The sequence below is a fragment of the Salvelinus fontinalis genome, chromosome 6 (genome assembly GCF_029448725.1).
Source record: "Salvelinus fontinalis isolate EN_2023a chromosome 6, ASM2944872v1, whole genome shotgun sequence".
NCBI classification, from domain to species: Eukaryota; Metazoa; Chordata; class Actinopteri; order Salmoniformes; family Salmonidae; genus Salvelinus; species Salvelinus fontinalis.
This window is the reverse complement of record NC_074670.1, coordinates 29952506-29967922: the sequence shown is the minus strand read 5'-3', so window position 1 is coordinate 29967922 and position 15417 is coordinate 29952506. Positions and strand designations below refer to the sequence as shown.

Genomic DNA, 15417 nt, shown 5'->3' with positions numbered 1-15417 from the left:
GATTATGACCGAAGTGAATTCCCTTGGTAGATAATGCGGTCTACATTTGATTGTGAGGAGTTCTAGATCAGGTGAACAGAATGACTTTAGTTCCTGAGTGTTGTTATGATGGTCACACCACGTCTCGTTAATCATGAGGCATACCCCCCCGCCCCTCTTCTTACCAGAAAGATGTATGTTTCTGTCTGCGCGATGCGTGAAGAAACCAGCTGGCTGCACCGACTCCGTTAGCGTCTTTTCAGTTAGCCATGTTTCCGTGAAGCAGAGCACGTTGCAATCCCTGATGTCTCTCTCGAATGTTACCCGTGCTCGGATTTCATCGACCTTATTCTCAAGAGACTGGACATTGGCGAGTAGTATGCTAGGGAGTGGAGCGCGATGTGCTCGTCTCCGAAGCCTGACCAGGAGACCGCTACGTTTGCCCCTTTTTCGGCGTCGTGTAGTTTCGCCGGCTGGGATCAGGTCCATTGTATTGGGTGGAAGGCAAGACACTGGATCCGTTTCGGGAAAGTCATATTCCTGGTAGGAAGGGTGGTTAGTTGACGTTAATCGTATATTCAGTAGTTCCTCCCGGCTGTATGTAATGAAACTTAAGATCACCCGGGGTACCAATGTAAGAAATAACACATAGAAAAACAAAATACTGCATATTTTCCAAGGAACGCGAAGCGAGGCAGCCATCCTGTTCGGCGCCGGAAGTCCTTCTCAAAGCACTTCCTGATGACAGAAGTGAGTGCTACGGGGCGATAGTCATTTAGTTCAGTTACCTTTGCCTTCTTGGGTACAGGAACAATAGTGGCCATCTTGAAGCATGTGGGGACAGCAGACTGGGATAGGGATTGATTGAATATGTCCGTAAACACATTAGCAAGCTGGTCTGCACATGCACTGAGGACACGGCTAGAGGGGCCGGCAGCCTTGCGAGGAGTAACACGTTTAAATGTTTTACTCATGTTGGCCACAGAGAAGGAGAGCCCACAGGCTTAGGTAGCTGGCCGTATCAGTGTCACTGTATTGTCTTCAAAGCGAGCAAAGAAGTTGTTTAGTTTGTCTGAAAGCAAGACGTCAATGTCCGTGATGGGGCTGGTTTTCTTTTTGTAATCCGTGATTGACTGTAGACCCTGCCACATACCTCTCGTGTTTGAGCCGTTGAATTGCGACTCTACTTTGTCTCTATACTGACGCTTTGCTTGTTTGATTGCTTTGCAGAGGGAATAGCTACACTGTTTGTATTTGGTCATGTTTCCAGTCGCCTTGCCATGATTAAAAGCGGTGGTTTGCGCTTTCAGGTTTTGCGCGAAATGCTGCCATCAATCCACGGTTTCTGGTTAGGGAAGGTTTTAATAGTCACAGTGGGTACAAGATCTCTGATGTACTAGCTGATAAACTTGCTCACCGAGTCAGTGTATACGTCAATGTTATTGTCTGAGGCTACCCGGAACATATCCCAGTCCACGTGATCGAAGCAATCTTGAAGTGTGGAATCCGATTGGTCAGACCAGTTTTGGATAGACCTGAGCATTGGCGTTTCCTGTTTTAGTTTCTGCCTATAGGATGGGAGCACAAAATGGAGTCATGGTGAGATTTGCCGAAAGGAGGGCAGGGCAAAGTTTCTCAGCTTCCAGGCAGACACTGGAGGGCTTTGCATAAGCATTTTGTTGTGGGACTAGATTAACCGGTTCTCATGCTTTTAAAATAACTGTTCGGTTCTCCTGACAAATGTATGACCATATTAGAGACATATATTCCCTTCAGATTACGCAGGCCCACAAAGAATTTGAAAGCTAATCAATTTTGATAACTCCCACATCTATTCGGGGAAATACCACAGTGTGCCATCACAGCAGCAATATTTGTGACCCGTTGTCACAAGAAAAGGGCAACCAGTGAAGCAGAAACACCATTGTAAATACAAACTACATAACTCAAAGTATGTGGACACCTGCAGGTCGAACATCTCATTCCAAAATCATGGGCATTAATATGGAGTTGGTCCTCCCTTTGCTGCTATAACAGCCTACACTCTTCTGGGGAAGGCTTTCCACTAAAAAACATTACTGGAACATTACTGCGGGGACTTACATCCATTCAGCCACAAGCGCATTAGTGAGGTCGGGCACTGATGTTGGGCGATTAGGCCTGGCTCGCAGTTGGCGTTCCAATTCATCCCAAAATTGTTTGATGAAGTTGAGGACAGAGCTCTGTGCAGGCCAATCAAGTTCTTCCACACCGATCGACTAACCATCTGTATCTTTGTTCATGGGGGCATTGTCATGCTGAAACATGAAAGGGTCTTCCTCCATACTGTTGCCACAAAGTTGGAAGCACAGAATCATCTAGAATGTCATTGTATGCTGTAGCATTAAGATTCCCTTCACCGGAACTAAGGGGCCTAGCCCAAACCATGAAAAACAATCCCAGACCATTATTCCTCCTCCACCAAACTACAGTTGGCACTATGTTTTGGGGCAGGTAGCGTTCTCCTGGTATCCGCCAAACCCAGAATCGTCCGTCGGACTGCAAGATGGTGAAGCGTGATTCAACACTCCAGAAAAAGCATTTCCACTGCTCCAGAGTCCAATGGCAGCGAGCTTTACACCACTCCAGCCGATGCTTGGCATTGCGCATGGTGATCGTACGCTTGTGTATGGCTGCTCGGCCATGGAAACCCATTTCATGAAGCTCCCCACGAACAGTTCTTGTGCTGACGTTGCTTCAAGGCAGTTTGGAACTCAGTGAGTGTTGCAACCGAGGACAGATGATTTTTACACGCTGTGCGCTTCAGCAATTGGCAGCCCCGTTCTGTGAGCTTGTGTGGCCTACCACTCCGAGGCTGATCCGTTGTTGCTCCTAGACATTTCTACTTCACAATAACAGCACTTAGTTGACCAGGGCAGCTCTAACAGGGTAGAAATTGTACAAACTGACTTGTTGGAAAGGTGGCATCCTATGATGGTACCACGTTGAAAGTCAATGAGCTCATCAGTAAGGCCATTCTACTGCCAATGTTAATTTCACTTCTGTTTATTATCTATTCCACTTGCTTTGGATATGTAAACATGTTTCCCATGCCAATAAAGCCCTTTGAATTGAACTATTCCTCACTCTAAACCTTGTTTGAAGCAGCACATTCAATTATTTCCTTTGTCTCCCTGCTCGTAGTTTAATGCCCCCCTCCATCCTCCCCTCTTTCTCGCATCCTCTGTACGTTTAGTGTTCTCGCTCTCTGGTTCTGTCGGTGTTCTCTGCTTTTTACCCAGCAGCAGTAAAACATTAGCTGAGGCAGCTGGAGCTGGTGCTGGACAAGAGCACACACACTTACTAGTATTCAGGTTCTGAGACGAGGTCTAGTGCCTTCATCACCTCCTCCAACAGAGAGTCTGGAATAAAGCCGTTATCTGGAGGGAGAGAAAGAGAATATTTATCAGATAATTTTTGTCCAAACACAGCTAGGAGACAGGCCTCAGATTTCACAGCAATTCTGTGTGTTTGTTTTCTGGGAGTCATGATCAAAGAGGTGGGATGGGAAGGGTGCGCCATTATCAGCAAGGTCCAGTGGCACTGAGACAGGACAGGCCTTCACTTTCCCTCACACCGAACACACACAGTTTACATTGAGATAACTGAGGAAACGAATCACACACAAACACATATGTACACATGCAACACACACACAAAAGCCAGCCTTGTTCTCTCCTCTGTCTGACCTACATTCCTCAGCTATGACTTCTCTACCTGAGAGGACCAGCTTTAAACACTACCACGTGTGTCCATATGTACGTGTCCTACCTGTCTTAAAACACTAACATATGATTGGGTGTGTGTGTGTGTGTGTGTGTGTGTGTGTGTGTGTGTGTGTGTGTGTGTGTGTGTGTGTGCGCAATGGCACTGGAGAAGAAAGTTGACATTTTAAATGTCCCCAACCCATTGTGTTTTTTTGTTAGTTTATTTGTGTTGTTTGTAACTTATTTTTTTATTTAATGTGGCCGCTACCATCTCTTTTGACCGAAAATAACTTCTGGACATCAGGACTGTGATTACTCACCACGGACAAGCAGAATCCTTTTTTCCCTTTAACGAGTCTGACGAGCCCGACACGAATGATATAGGGCTTTCTCGGGAACAGAAAAAGGGGCCAGAGGGCAGGCTGCCATCTGAGAATTCATAGGCGATCGAATAAACCTTCACTTCTTTCCATTTTGCTTGCAAACGTGCAATCTTTGGAGAATAAAATATATGACCTACGCGGAAGACTAAACTACCTATTGGACATTCAAAACTGTAATACCTTATGCTTCATGGAGTCATGGCTGCACGACGACACTCTCAACATACAGTTGGGGCTGGTTATACAATGTCCCGGCAGGATAGAACAGCGGTGTCTGGTAAGACAAGGGGCAGCAGACTATGTATTTTTGTAAATAACAGCTGGTGCACGATATCTAAGGAAGTTTCGAGCTATTGCTCGCCTGAGGTACAGTATCTCATGATAAGCTGTAGACCACACTATCTACCTAGAGAGTTTATCTGTATTTTTCACAGCTGTCTACATACCACCACAGACTAAGGCTGGCACTAAGACAGCATTGAATGAGCTGTATTCCGCCATAAGCAAACAAGAACATGCTTACCCAGAGGCGGCGCTCCTAGTAGCCGGGGACTTTAATACAGGGGAACTTAGAAATGTGTTAAAACGGATTCGTCAGCGTATTAAATGTGCAACCAGCGGGGGTAAAAAAATATATTTAAAAAACTCAACCACCTTTACTCCACGCACAGAGACGCATACAAAGCTCTCCTTCGCCCTCCATTTGGCAAATCTGACCATAATTCTATCCTCCTGATTCTTGCTTACAAGCAAATATTAAAGCAGTCAGATGAAGCAGATGCTAAACTACAGGACTGTTTTGCTAGCACAGACTGGAATATGTTCCGATGGCATTGAGGAGTACACCACATCAGTCATTGGCTTTATCAATAAGTGCATCGATGACGTCGTCCCCACAGTGACCGTACGTACATACCCCAACCAGAAACCTTGAATTACAGGCAACATCCGCACTGAGGTAAAGGCTAGAGCTGCCGCTTTCATGGAGCGGGACTCTAACCTGGAAGCTTATGAGAAATCCTGCTATGCCCTCCGACAAACCATCAAACAGGCGAAGCATCAATACAGGACTAAGATCGAATTGTACTACACCGGCTCTGACGCTCGTCGGATGTGTCAGGGCTTGCAAACTATTACAGACTACAAAGCGAAGCACTGCCGAGAGCTGCCCAGTGACACAAGCCTACCAGACGAGCTAAACTGCTTCGAGGCAAATAATACAGAAACATGCATGAGAGCACCAGCTGTTCCGGAAGACTGTGACCACACTCTCAGCAGGCGATGTAAGACCTTTAAACAGGTCAGCATTCACAAGGCCGCAGGGCCAGACGGATTACCAGGACGTGTACTGCAAGCATGCGCTGACCAACTGGCAAGTGTCTTCACTGACATTTTCAAATTTCCCTGTTTCCCTGTAATACCAACATGTTTAAGCAGACCACCACAGTGCCTGTGCCCAATAACACTAAGATAATCTGCCTAAATGACTACAGACCCGTAGCACTCACGTCTGTAGCTTTGAAAGGCTGGTCATGGCTCACAAACACCATTATCCTAGAAACTCTAGACCTACTCCAATTTGCATACAGATCCACAGATGATGCAATCTCTATTGCCCTCCACACAGCCCTTTCTCACCTGGACAAAAGGAACACCCATGTGAGAATGCTATTCATTGACTACAGCTCAGCATTCAACACCATAGTGCCCTCAAAGCTCATCAATAAGCTAAGGACCCTGGGACTAAACACCTCCCTCTGCAACTGGATCCTGGACTTCCTAACAGGCCGCCCCCAGGTGGTAAGGGTAGGTAACAACACATCTGCCACACTGATCCTCAACACAAGGGCCTCTCAGGGGTGCGTGCTCAGTCCCCTCCTGTACTCCCTGTTCACTCATGACTGCACGGCCAGGCACAACTCCAACACCATCATTAAGTTTGCCGATGACACAACATAGGCCTGATCACTGACAACGACGAGGCAGCTTATAGGGAGGAGGTCAGAGACCTGGCCGTGTTGGACAACAATCTCTCCCGCAACGTGAGCAAGACAAAGGAGATGATTGTGGACTACCGAGCATGCCCCCATTCTCATCGACGGGGCTGCAGTGGAGCAGGTTGAGAGCTTCAAGTTCCTTGGTGTCCACATCACCAACAAAACTAACATGGTCCAAGCGCACCAAGACAATCGTGAAGAGGGCACGACAAAACTTCCCCCTCAGGAGACTTAAAAGATTTGGCATGGGTCCTCAGATCTTCAAAAGGTTCTACAGCTGCACCATCGAGAGTATCTTGACTGGTTGAGTTAGTGCCTGGTATGGTAACTGCTCAGCCTCCGACCGCAAGGCACTACAGAAGGTAGCGCTAACGGCCCAGTACATCTGGGGCCAAGCTTCATGCCATCCAGGACCTCTATACCCGTCGGTGTCAGAGGAAGGCCCTAAAAATTGTCAGAGTGTTATCTCTGCTACCGCACGGCAAGCGGTACCAGAGCGCCAAGTCTAGGTCCAAAAGGCTTCTAAACTGCTTCTACCCTCAATCCTCCTGAACATCTAATCAAATGGCTACCCAGACCATTTGCATTGCCCCCCCCCCCCCCCCCCCCCCCCCCCCTCCCTTTCATACCGCTGCTACTCACTCCACTGCTACTCTCTGTTTTTATCTATGCATAGTCACTTTAACTCTACCTACATGTACATATTACCTCTAACTGGCGCTCCCGCACATTGACTCTGTACTGGTACCCACCTGTATATAGTCTCACTATTGTTATTTTACAGCTGCGCTTTAATTACTTATTACTTTTATTTCTTATTCTAATCCGTATTTTAAAAAACTGCATAGTTGGTTAGGTGCGCGTAAGTAAGCATTTCACTTTAAGGTCTACACCTGTTGTATTCAGCACATGTGACTAATAACATTTTATTTGAGTATGTGTGTTGTACATTGGGAAGGACTACAGCTGAGTCATAGCTTTACCCTAAGTTTCAAATTCTGTGTGGAACACTAATGAAGCTGTGTTATTGCATGCATGCGAGACCTGTGTGTATGTTATTGCATGAATGGGAGACCTGTGTGTAAATTATTGAGTGCATGTGGGATGTGTATGTTTTCTGGCGCCTCTCTTCTATAACACAGTGAACTGGGCCGACTCTAGATGTGACACTGGCAGATTTATAGGGCTTTGACACTGCTCTCAACTCTGCTGGTTCTAGTGTGTGTATAAACATCCATATGGCATACATGAAATACTCTCACGAAACAGCAGAAACGCATCTCGGGCGCAGACAGACCTATCAATATCTCCCTCTCTGGTCTGAATGGGTCAGTGTGTTTACTACATATTTGGTGTGGCAAATAGAACAGACTAGGCTACTCTCAGCTGGTGAGGCTCACTGTTAGAAAATTCTACACAAAACACACAGGCGCACACACACCCTCAGCCATGTTAAGAGGCATATTGTTCTTATAAACATGAAACGGAAGAATGTTGTTTACTGCGTCAGAACGTCAATTGACGACACGTCAATTCCTGCTGGAACACACACACACACACACACACAGCGCTCACTAAAGACAGACATCAAAGACAGCGACACACACACAAACGTGTCTGTGCAGGTCTGGTCCATGGGGGAGTTGTGTGTGTGTGTGTGTTATGACTTTGGTGACCTTATCAGCCTTCAGCTGAACACACACACACACTCCAGCAACATGCATCACACTCTCATCGTGTAGTGTGACAATCACACATACCATGGGTAACTCCATCTCTCTATACATACATTATACATACAAAAGTATGTGGACACCCCTTTAAATTAGTGGAATCGGCAACTTCAGCCATACCTGTTGCTGACAGGTGTATGAAATCGAGCACAGCCATGCAATCTCCATAGGAAAAACATTGGCAGTAGAATGGCCTTACCGAAGAGCTCTGTGACTTTCAAAATGGAACCATCATAGGATGCCACCTTTCCAACAAGTCAGTTCATCAAATGTCTGCACTGCTAGAGCTGCCCCGGTCAACAGTAAGTGCTGTTTATTGTGAAGTGGAAAAGTCTAGGAGCAACAACGGCTCAGCCGCAAAGTGGTAGGCCACACAAGCTCCAGAACGGGACTGCAGAGTGCTGTAGCACGTAAAAATCACCTGTCCTCGGTTGCAACACTCACTACCGAGTTCCAAACTGCCTTTGGAAGCAACGTCAGCAAATTAATTGTTCGTGGGGAGCTTCATGAAATGGGTTTCCATCGCTGAGCAGCTGCACACAAGTGTAAGATCCCCATGCACAATGCCAAGCGTTGGCTGGAGTGGTGTAAAGCTCGCCGCCATTGGACTTAGGCTTGCGTTCTCTGGAGTGATGAATTACGCTTCACCATCTGGCAGTTTGACAGATTACTCTGGGTTTGGCGGTTGCCAGGAGATCGCTATTGACCCAATGCATAGTGCCAAATGTAAAGTTTGGTGGAGGAGGAATACTGGTCTGGAGCTGTTTTTCATGCTTCGGGCTTGGCCCCTTAGTTCCAGTGAACAGAAATCTTGACGCTACAGCATACAATTATATTCCAATTTTGTGGCAACAGTTTGGGGATGACCCTTTCCTGTTTCAGCATGACAACGTATCCGTCCACAAAGTGAGGTCCATACAGAAATGGTTTGTCGAGAACTTGACTGGCCTTGAAGATACCCCTCTAGTGGTGTGGGGGCTGTGCTTTGGCAAAGTGGGTGGGGTTATATCCTGCCTGGTTGGCCCTGTCCGGGGGTATTGTTGGTGTCTTCCGACCCCTCCGTATTTATGCTGCAATAGTTTGTCGGGGGGGCTATGGTCAGTCTGTTATATCTGGAGTATTTCTCCTGTCTTATCCAGTGTACTGTGTGAATTTAAGTACGCTCCCTCTAATTCTCCCTCCCCTCCTGGAGGACCTGAGCCCTGGGACCTTGCCTCAGGACTACCTGGCTTGATGACTCCTTGCTGTCCCCAGTCCACCTGGTCGTGCTGCTGCTCCCCAGTTTCAACTGTTCTGCCTGCAGCTATGGAACCCTGACCTGTTCACTGGACGTGCTACCTTGTCCCGGACCTGCTGTTTTCGACTCCCTCACCCTCTACCACACCTGCTGTCTCAACCTCTGAATGCTCTGCTATGAAAAGCCAACTGACATTCATTCCTGAGGTGCTGACCTTCTACAACCACTGTGATGATGATGATTATTAGATCCTGCTGGTCATCTATGAACGTTTGAACATTTTATTTATTTATTTCACCTTTATTTAACCAGGTAGGCAAATTGAGAACACGTTCTCATTTACAATTGCGACCTGGCCAAGATAAAGCAAAGCAGTTCGACACATACAACAACACATAGTTACACATGGAGTAAAACAAACATACAGTCAATAATACAGTGAAAAATAAGTCTATATACAATATGAGCAAGTGAGGTGAGATAAGGGAGGTGAAGGCAAACAAAATATATATATAAATAAATAAAAATATAAAAAGGCCATGCTGGCGAAGTAAATACAATATAGCAAGTATAAAAAAAGAAAAAAAGTAGAGATAGTAGAGAGAAATAATGGGGTGCAAAGGAGCAAAATAAATAAATAAATAAATACAGTAGGTAAAGAGGTAGTTGTTTGGGCTAAATTATAGATGGGCTATGTACAGGTGCAGTAATCTATGAGCTGCTCTGACAGCTGGTGCTTAAAGCTAGTGAGGGAGATAAGTGTTTCCAGTTTCAGAGATTTTTGTAGTTCGTTCCAGTCATTGGCAGCAGAGAACTGGAAGGAGAGGCGGCCAAAGGAAGAATTGGTTTTGGGGGTGACCAGAGAGATATACCTGCTGGAGCGCGTGCTACAGGTAGGTGCTGCTATGGTGACCAGCGAGCTGAGATAAGGGGGGACTTTACCTAGCAGGGTAACATCTTGGCCATGTACTGTTATAATCTCAACCCGGCACAGCTAGAAGAGGACTGGGCCACCCCTCAGAGCCTGGTTCCTCTCTATGTTTCTTCCTAGGTTCCTGCCTTTCTAGGGAGTTTTTCCTGGCCACCGTGCTTCTACATTTGCATTTCTTTTTGTTTGGGGTTTTAGGCTGGATTTCTGTATAGCACTTTGTGACAGATGAAATAAGTTTGATTGCAAGAGCCCTGACCTCAACCCCATCGAACACCTCTGGGATGAATTGTAACGCCGACTGCAAGCCAAGCCTAAATCGCACAACATCAGTGCCCGTCCTCACTAATGCTCGTGGCTGAATGGAAGCAAGTCCCTGCAGAAATGTTCCAACATCTAGTGGAACGCCTTCCCAGAAGAGTGGAGGGTGTTATAGCAGCAAAGAGGAGACCAACTTTATTAATGCCCATGATTTTTGAATGAGATGTTTGACAACCATGTGTCCACATACTTTTGTTAATATTGTTTGTCCCTCTCCCCTCATCGTTCGTTCAGTCTCTCACCTTCTTTCCACGGCCAAAAGCAGAGGGTAGTGATTATAAAGCAGCGGGCCACAGAATCTGACATCCTCTCGACTCAGTAAATACTCAAGAGACTCAGTAGAACTCTCCTACATTCCTCCCTTCTCCAGCCAGGTCACCCGTGATACAAGTCAGTATTCGACGTCCATCCATGTCTCAGGACGTTGGAAACCGGCCACTAGAGGCAACAGTGAGCGCTGTTACCTTCAAGTAGGTTTCGGTTTTGTTAGGGCGTTGTGGACGGGGATGGCGGATAGGTGTAAGCATCTGCCTTGGGTTGCAAGTTCAAATCTAACGATAGAAAGTTGCTTCGGAGTTAATGCCTGAACTTTAAAAAATTTCAAATTGACTTAACTTCTAAATTCGATCCATGAGAAATATGGTTGAACGTCTAATTCTAACGTGAGACCAAGCTGGATGCCCTATCCTTGCCTCTTTCTTTGTTCCCGGTCACCCCTAAAAGACGAAGAGGATGGGAGCAGGTTGACTCAGCTGTGGGGGGATTGGGGCGGGCGGGCGTGCTGACACACACACTAACCCCAAAACAACAGCAGAGATGAGAGGACCCCCGCTCAGAGGATGAGGAGAAGAGAGGATGAGAAGATAGGAGTGGGAGGTTATACAGGCACATGCTCTACCAGGAAGGAGAGAGGGGAAAAGATAACATGTCCAGGATATTGGTGTGTGTGTGTGAGATAGAGACACACTATTAGGCGATATACCGTTTATACGCATGTTGGGGTATTTCAAAATACAGATGGTATGATATTCAATACCGATAAACCAGGGTCTGCAGGGTTTGCGTGCTATGCCACTGCTTATAACTATAAGTATAACTATAAGAAACCTAAGATGTGTCAAATCAATTATATCCAGCTCAGGGCTCCAGCTATGCATTTGGTTTGCTAACTTGCTAGCTAAGTGGCTAAGTGTCAAGATCAAGCTTCTTGGTTACAGCAGAGACATTCAATCCCCTCCTGGATCAAGATCCTCGTTGCCTAAATTGTTGTGCGTTCCTATTTTAATAGCACCCATTGTGTGCACTTCCGGTAATACTGTATACCCCAGTAAGGTACAGAAACAGTATGAAAATCTGGATACTGCCCAACCCTAGAGACTATCAGACTATCTTTGAACAGTATTACCTTCTGGGTCGAAGGTTTGGAAGACTCTCCTGGCCTGTTCAGACGGAGACTCAGGAGCCACCAGACACATCTCCTACAAAAGACAAAAGAAAGGGACATATGTCAGATCTCAACATTATATTATAGTCTAAACACAGAAATTAGATGGGATTTTCTGGAGAATTGGAAGCCTGAGAGAGTGAGAGAGATGCTGTGTAGACCGAGGCACACAGAGATCACATAATAGGTCAAGAATTAAAAGATTACAACACCGGCTCTAAGGAGTGCGCACGCGTGTAAGCTAGCATGTGAATGTACGGACTATCATCATCATCAGGCTCTGTTGGGTTATTAGCTGATCTGCAGATAAAACCAGACGTTTTGTTTTCACTCAAAACACATAATCAGCCAATCAGGCGCTCAGAGAGTTATAGTTGTTTGTTTGCTGGCTCAGAGTGACGTTGCCAGGGGGACTCGGAGGAGAAATAAGGAGAGACAGATTTCACAGAGATAGGACAGTGTGTGTGTTTGTTGAGATGAGGGAGGGGGGGGGGGGGGGGGGGGGGAAAGAGTGGTTAGTCCCGTCCTCTGGATTCATCAACCCCCAATTCCGTACTCCCTTACCCAAGTTTCATAGTGAAATATCACAGTTTTGACAGGCTGGGAACCAAACTGCAAAAGCAAACACGCACCGTGGTTAGCCTAGTATTAATGACACTGGCCGCATCCACTGAACTGGAGTATGTTTACTAGTGGCGTTTTACACAAACACACTCAGCCCGAATATAAACACACTCAGAAAAGAGCAAATAAACTGAGCACATCTCCCTCAGCTAGCCTTTATTAAAGTAGGAGTTCAGTTGAAACAGTAGGTTATAGGGTATCACTGAGACATATTACCGTCCTCAGGGGTCACAGAGAGAGAGACGAACAGAGGAAGAGAGATGACAGAGGGAGATCAGGGGAAGAGTTGGGGAGAAAGAGACATCAAGAGAAGACTCCCAGCTGGTAGAGAGGAGTGCACACACACATTTCTCACTGTCAGAGCAGCTGGGGGTACAGAATGGGTAGATTTGTTAGTTTAAGTATCTCTATAAATCAAACGGTACATTCTTCCTCCAGATAGATAGACATGGAGTCAGACGTGTGTGTTAAGGGTTAATGAATGGTCAGGGGGTTAACTGCACTTACATGAGCATAATTTACTGAGGAGGACGCTGCTGAAGGGAGTGTGTATGTGTGACATACAGCGCATTTGGAAAGTACTCAGTACTTGTTGAAGCCCATTTGGCTGCGATCACAGCATCAAGTCTTCTTGGGTATGACACTACAAGCTTGGCACATCTGTATTTGGGGAGTTTCTCCTATTCTTCTCTGCATATCCTCTCAAGCTCTGTCAGGTTAGATGGGGAGTGTTGCTGCACAGCTATTTTCAGGTCTCTCCAGAAATGTTAGATCAGGTTCAAGTCTGGGCTCTGGCTGTGCCCCTCAAGAACATTGAGACTTGTCCCGAAGCCACTCCTGCGATTTCTTGGCTGTGTGCTTAGGGTCGTAGTCCTGTTGGAAGGTAAACCTTCACCCCAGTCTGAGGTCCTGAGCAGGTTTTCATCAAGGATCTCTCTGTACTTTGCTCCGTTCATCTTTCCTTCAAATCCTGACTAGTCTCCCAGTCTCTGACGCTGAAAAAACATCCCCACAGCATGATGCTGCCACCACCAAGCTTCACCGTAGGGATGGTGCCAGGTTTCCTCCAGATATGATGCTTGGTATTCAGGCCAAAGAGTTCAATCTTGGTTTCATCAGACCAGAGAACCTTGCTTCTCATGGTCTGAGAGTCCTTAAGGTGCCTTTTGGCAAACTCCAAGCCGGCTGTCTGTGCCTTTTACTGAGGAGAGGCTTCCGTCTGGCCATTATACCATAAATGCCTGATTGGTAGAGTGCTGCAGAAATGGTTGTCCTTCTGGAAGGTTCTCCCATCTCCACAGAGGAACTCTGGAGCTCTGTCAGAGTGCCCATCAGGTTCTTGGTCACCTCCCTGACCAAGGCCCTTCTCCCCGGTAGCTCAGTTTGGCAGGGCGGACAGATTTAGGAAGAGTTTTGGTGGTTCCAAACTTCTTCCATTTAAGAATGATGGAGGCCAATGTGTTCTTGGACATTCAATGCTGTAGACATTTTTTGGTACCCATACCCAGATCTGTGCCTTGACAATCCTGTCTCGAAGCTCTACGGACAATTCCTTTGACCTCATGGCTTGATTTTTGCTCTGATATGCACTGTCAACTGTGGGACCTTATATAGACAGGTGTGTGCCTTTCCAAATCATGTCCAATAAATTGTATTTACTACAGGTGGACTCCAATCAAGTTGTAGAAACATCAAGGATGATCAATGGAAACAGGATGCACCTGAGCTCAATTTCGAGTCTCACAGCTGTCATGACTCTCCTGTGAAGACCTGCGCCCTCGCTCTCCCACAGAGGGGGAGAGGGGTGAAGTTTGACGTTTTATGACAGTCGTAAATACCTGCAGGAACTCTCTCCCACTCTGCAGAAATGAAAGTTAAAAATCCCTTTGTTACAACAGAGATTTTGTAGTACTGTGACATCCAAGATTGGATAATGAAACAATATTTCTGTAATTCAAACACTTGGAATGGTCCATGGGTATTTAAAGAACAATCCTGTTGAATTCATTACAATTTTGTGATGTCATTAAAGACGGTTTAACCAAATAACGATAACTCTAGAAATGTAAATCTGATAACTGGGACGTATACATCTAAATGTTGTGGAACTTATATGATTAAATATTAAACTATTTGTGAGAAGATGAAATGTGAGTTTAGCCTTCTAAATTAGAGAATTGTTTTTCATGTAAAGTTTTACCCAGTCAGTAACCACGCCCACGTGATCACAGACCTTGTGGCAACGTGACTGACAACGCCCTCCAAGGTGAGTGCTTAATAGGACTCGCTGAAGAATTTACGTATTAGACCAGAAAAACATGGAGCGTGGCTGTACGTTGAAATGGTAGGAATTTAAATCTCTAGAGACCAGTACATTTCCGGGTTGCTACAAGTGTGTAAAATGGTTCTAGCTCTACATTAGACCAGCGTGACCGACAGCGTGAGCTGAAAGGTACGAACTGGTTTGAAAATCTCTCTCTCTCGAAGAAGAAGAAGACTACACAGGAACATTCAGTCTGCAGCTGTTTAAGTACTTTGGTCTAGTAAACTCGACCGAGAACCACCGGGTGGTACTTTGAAAGATCCATTTTAACGAACACTTTCTCTGGACGATTCGGTCTAACAGACACTCCGAGACAGAGAAGCTAGCTACAAAGGACATTTGCATTTCCATGAGCTGTATGTACAATCGTGGAATTCCTTTGTTTTTCCCTTTCCCTCTATTTTGAATCCGACATTTTGTGTAACAAGCCGTCATATGGGTTTAGTCCACCAGGGACCTTTCATTGCATTGTGTTAGTAAACAATAACTATACCGTGTGTGTGTGTGTATGTATTTCTGTATGATTATTTAGTTCGAAAATAAATAATTAAGCCAACTTGCATACCACTGATTCATTTATGCTAGGGTTCGTGCAGATATCCAAGAATTTTGCGACATTCAGAATGAGACTGATAAGGTAAATAATAATTAATGAATTGACTGACTGATGTAAGAGATATTTATATCTTTAGAGTTTAGTCG

The 15417-nt window shown here is 45.7% G+C and overlaps 1 protein-coding gene across 2 annotated transcripts in view; it reads right to left on the bottom strand.

Annotated features, from left to right (window-relative positions):
* Positions 1 to 15417, bottom strand: part of LOC129857597 (ubiquitin carboxyl-terminal hydrolase MINDY-3-like) — a 50357-nt gene that overhangs the window by 9550 nt on the left and 25390 nt on the right. For both annotated transcript variants that reach the window (XM_055926027.1, XM_055926028.1), the window contains exons 11-12: positions 11730 to 11802; positions 3323 to 3398 (exon numbers count right to left, since the gene is read on the bottom strand). In XM_055926027.1, coding sequence (XP_055782002.1) covers positions 3323 to 3398; positions 11730 to 11802 — 149 coding nt within the window. The remainder of the gene's footprint in view (positions 1 to 3322; positions 3399 to 11729; positions 11803 to 15417) is intronic.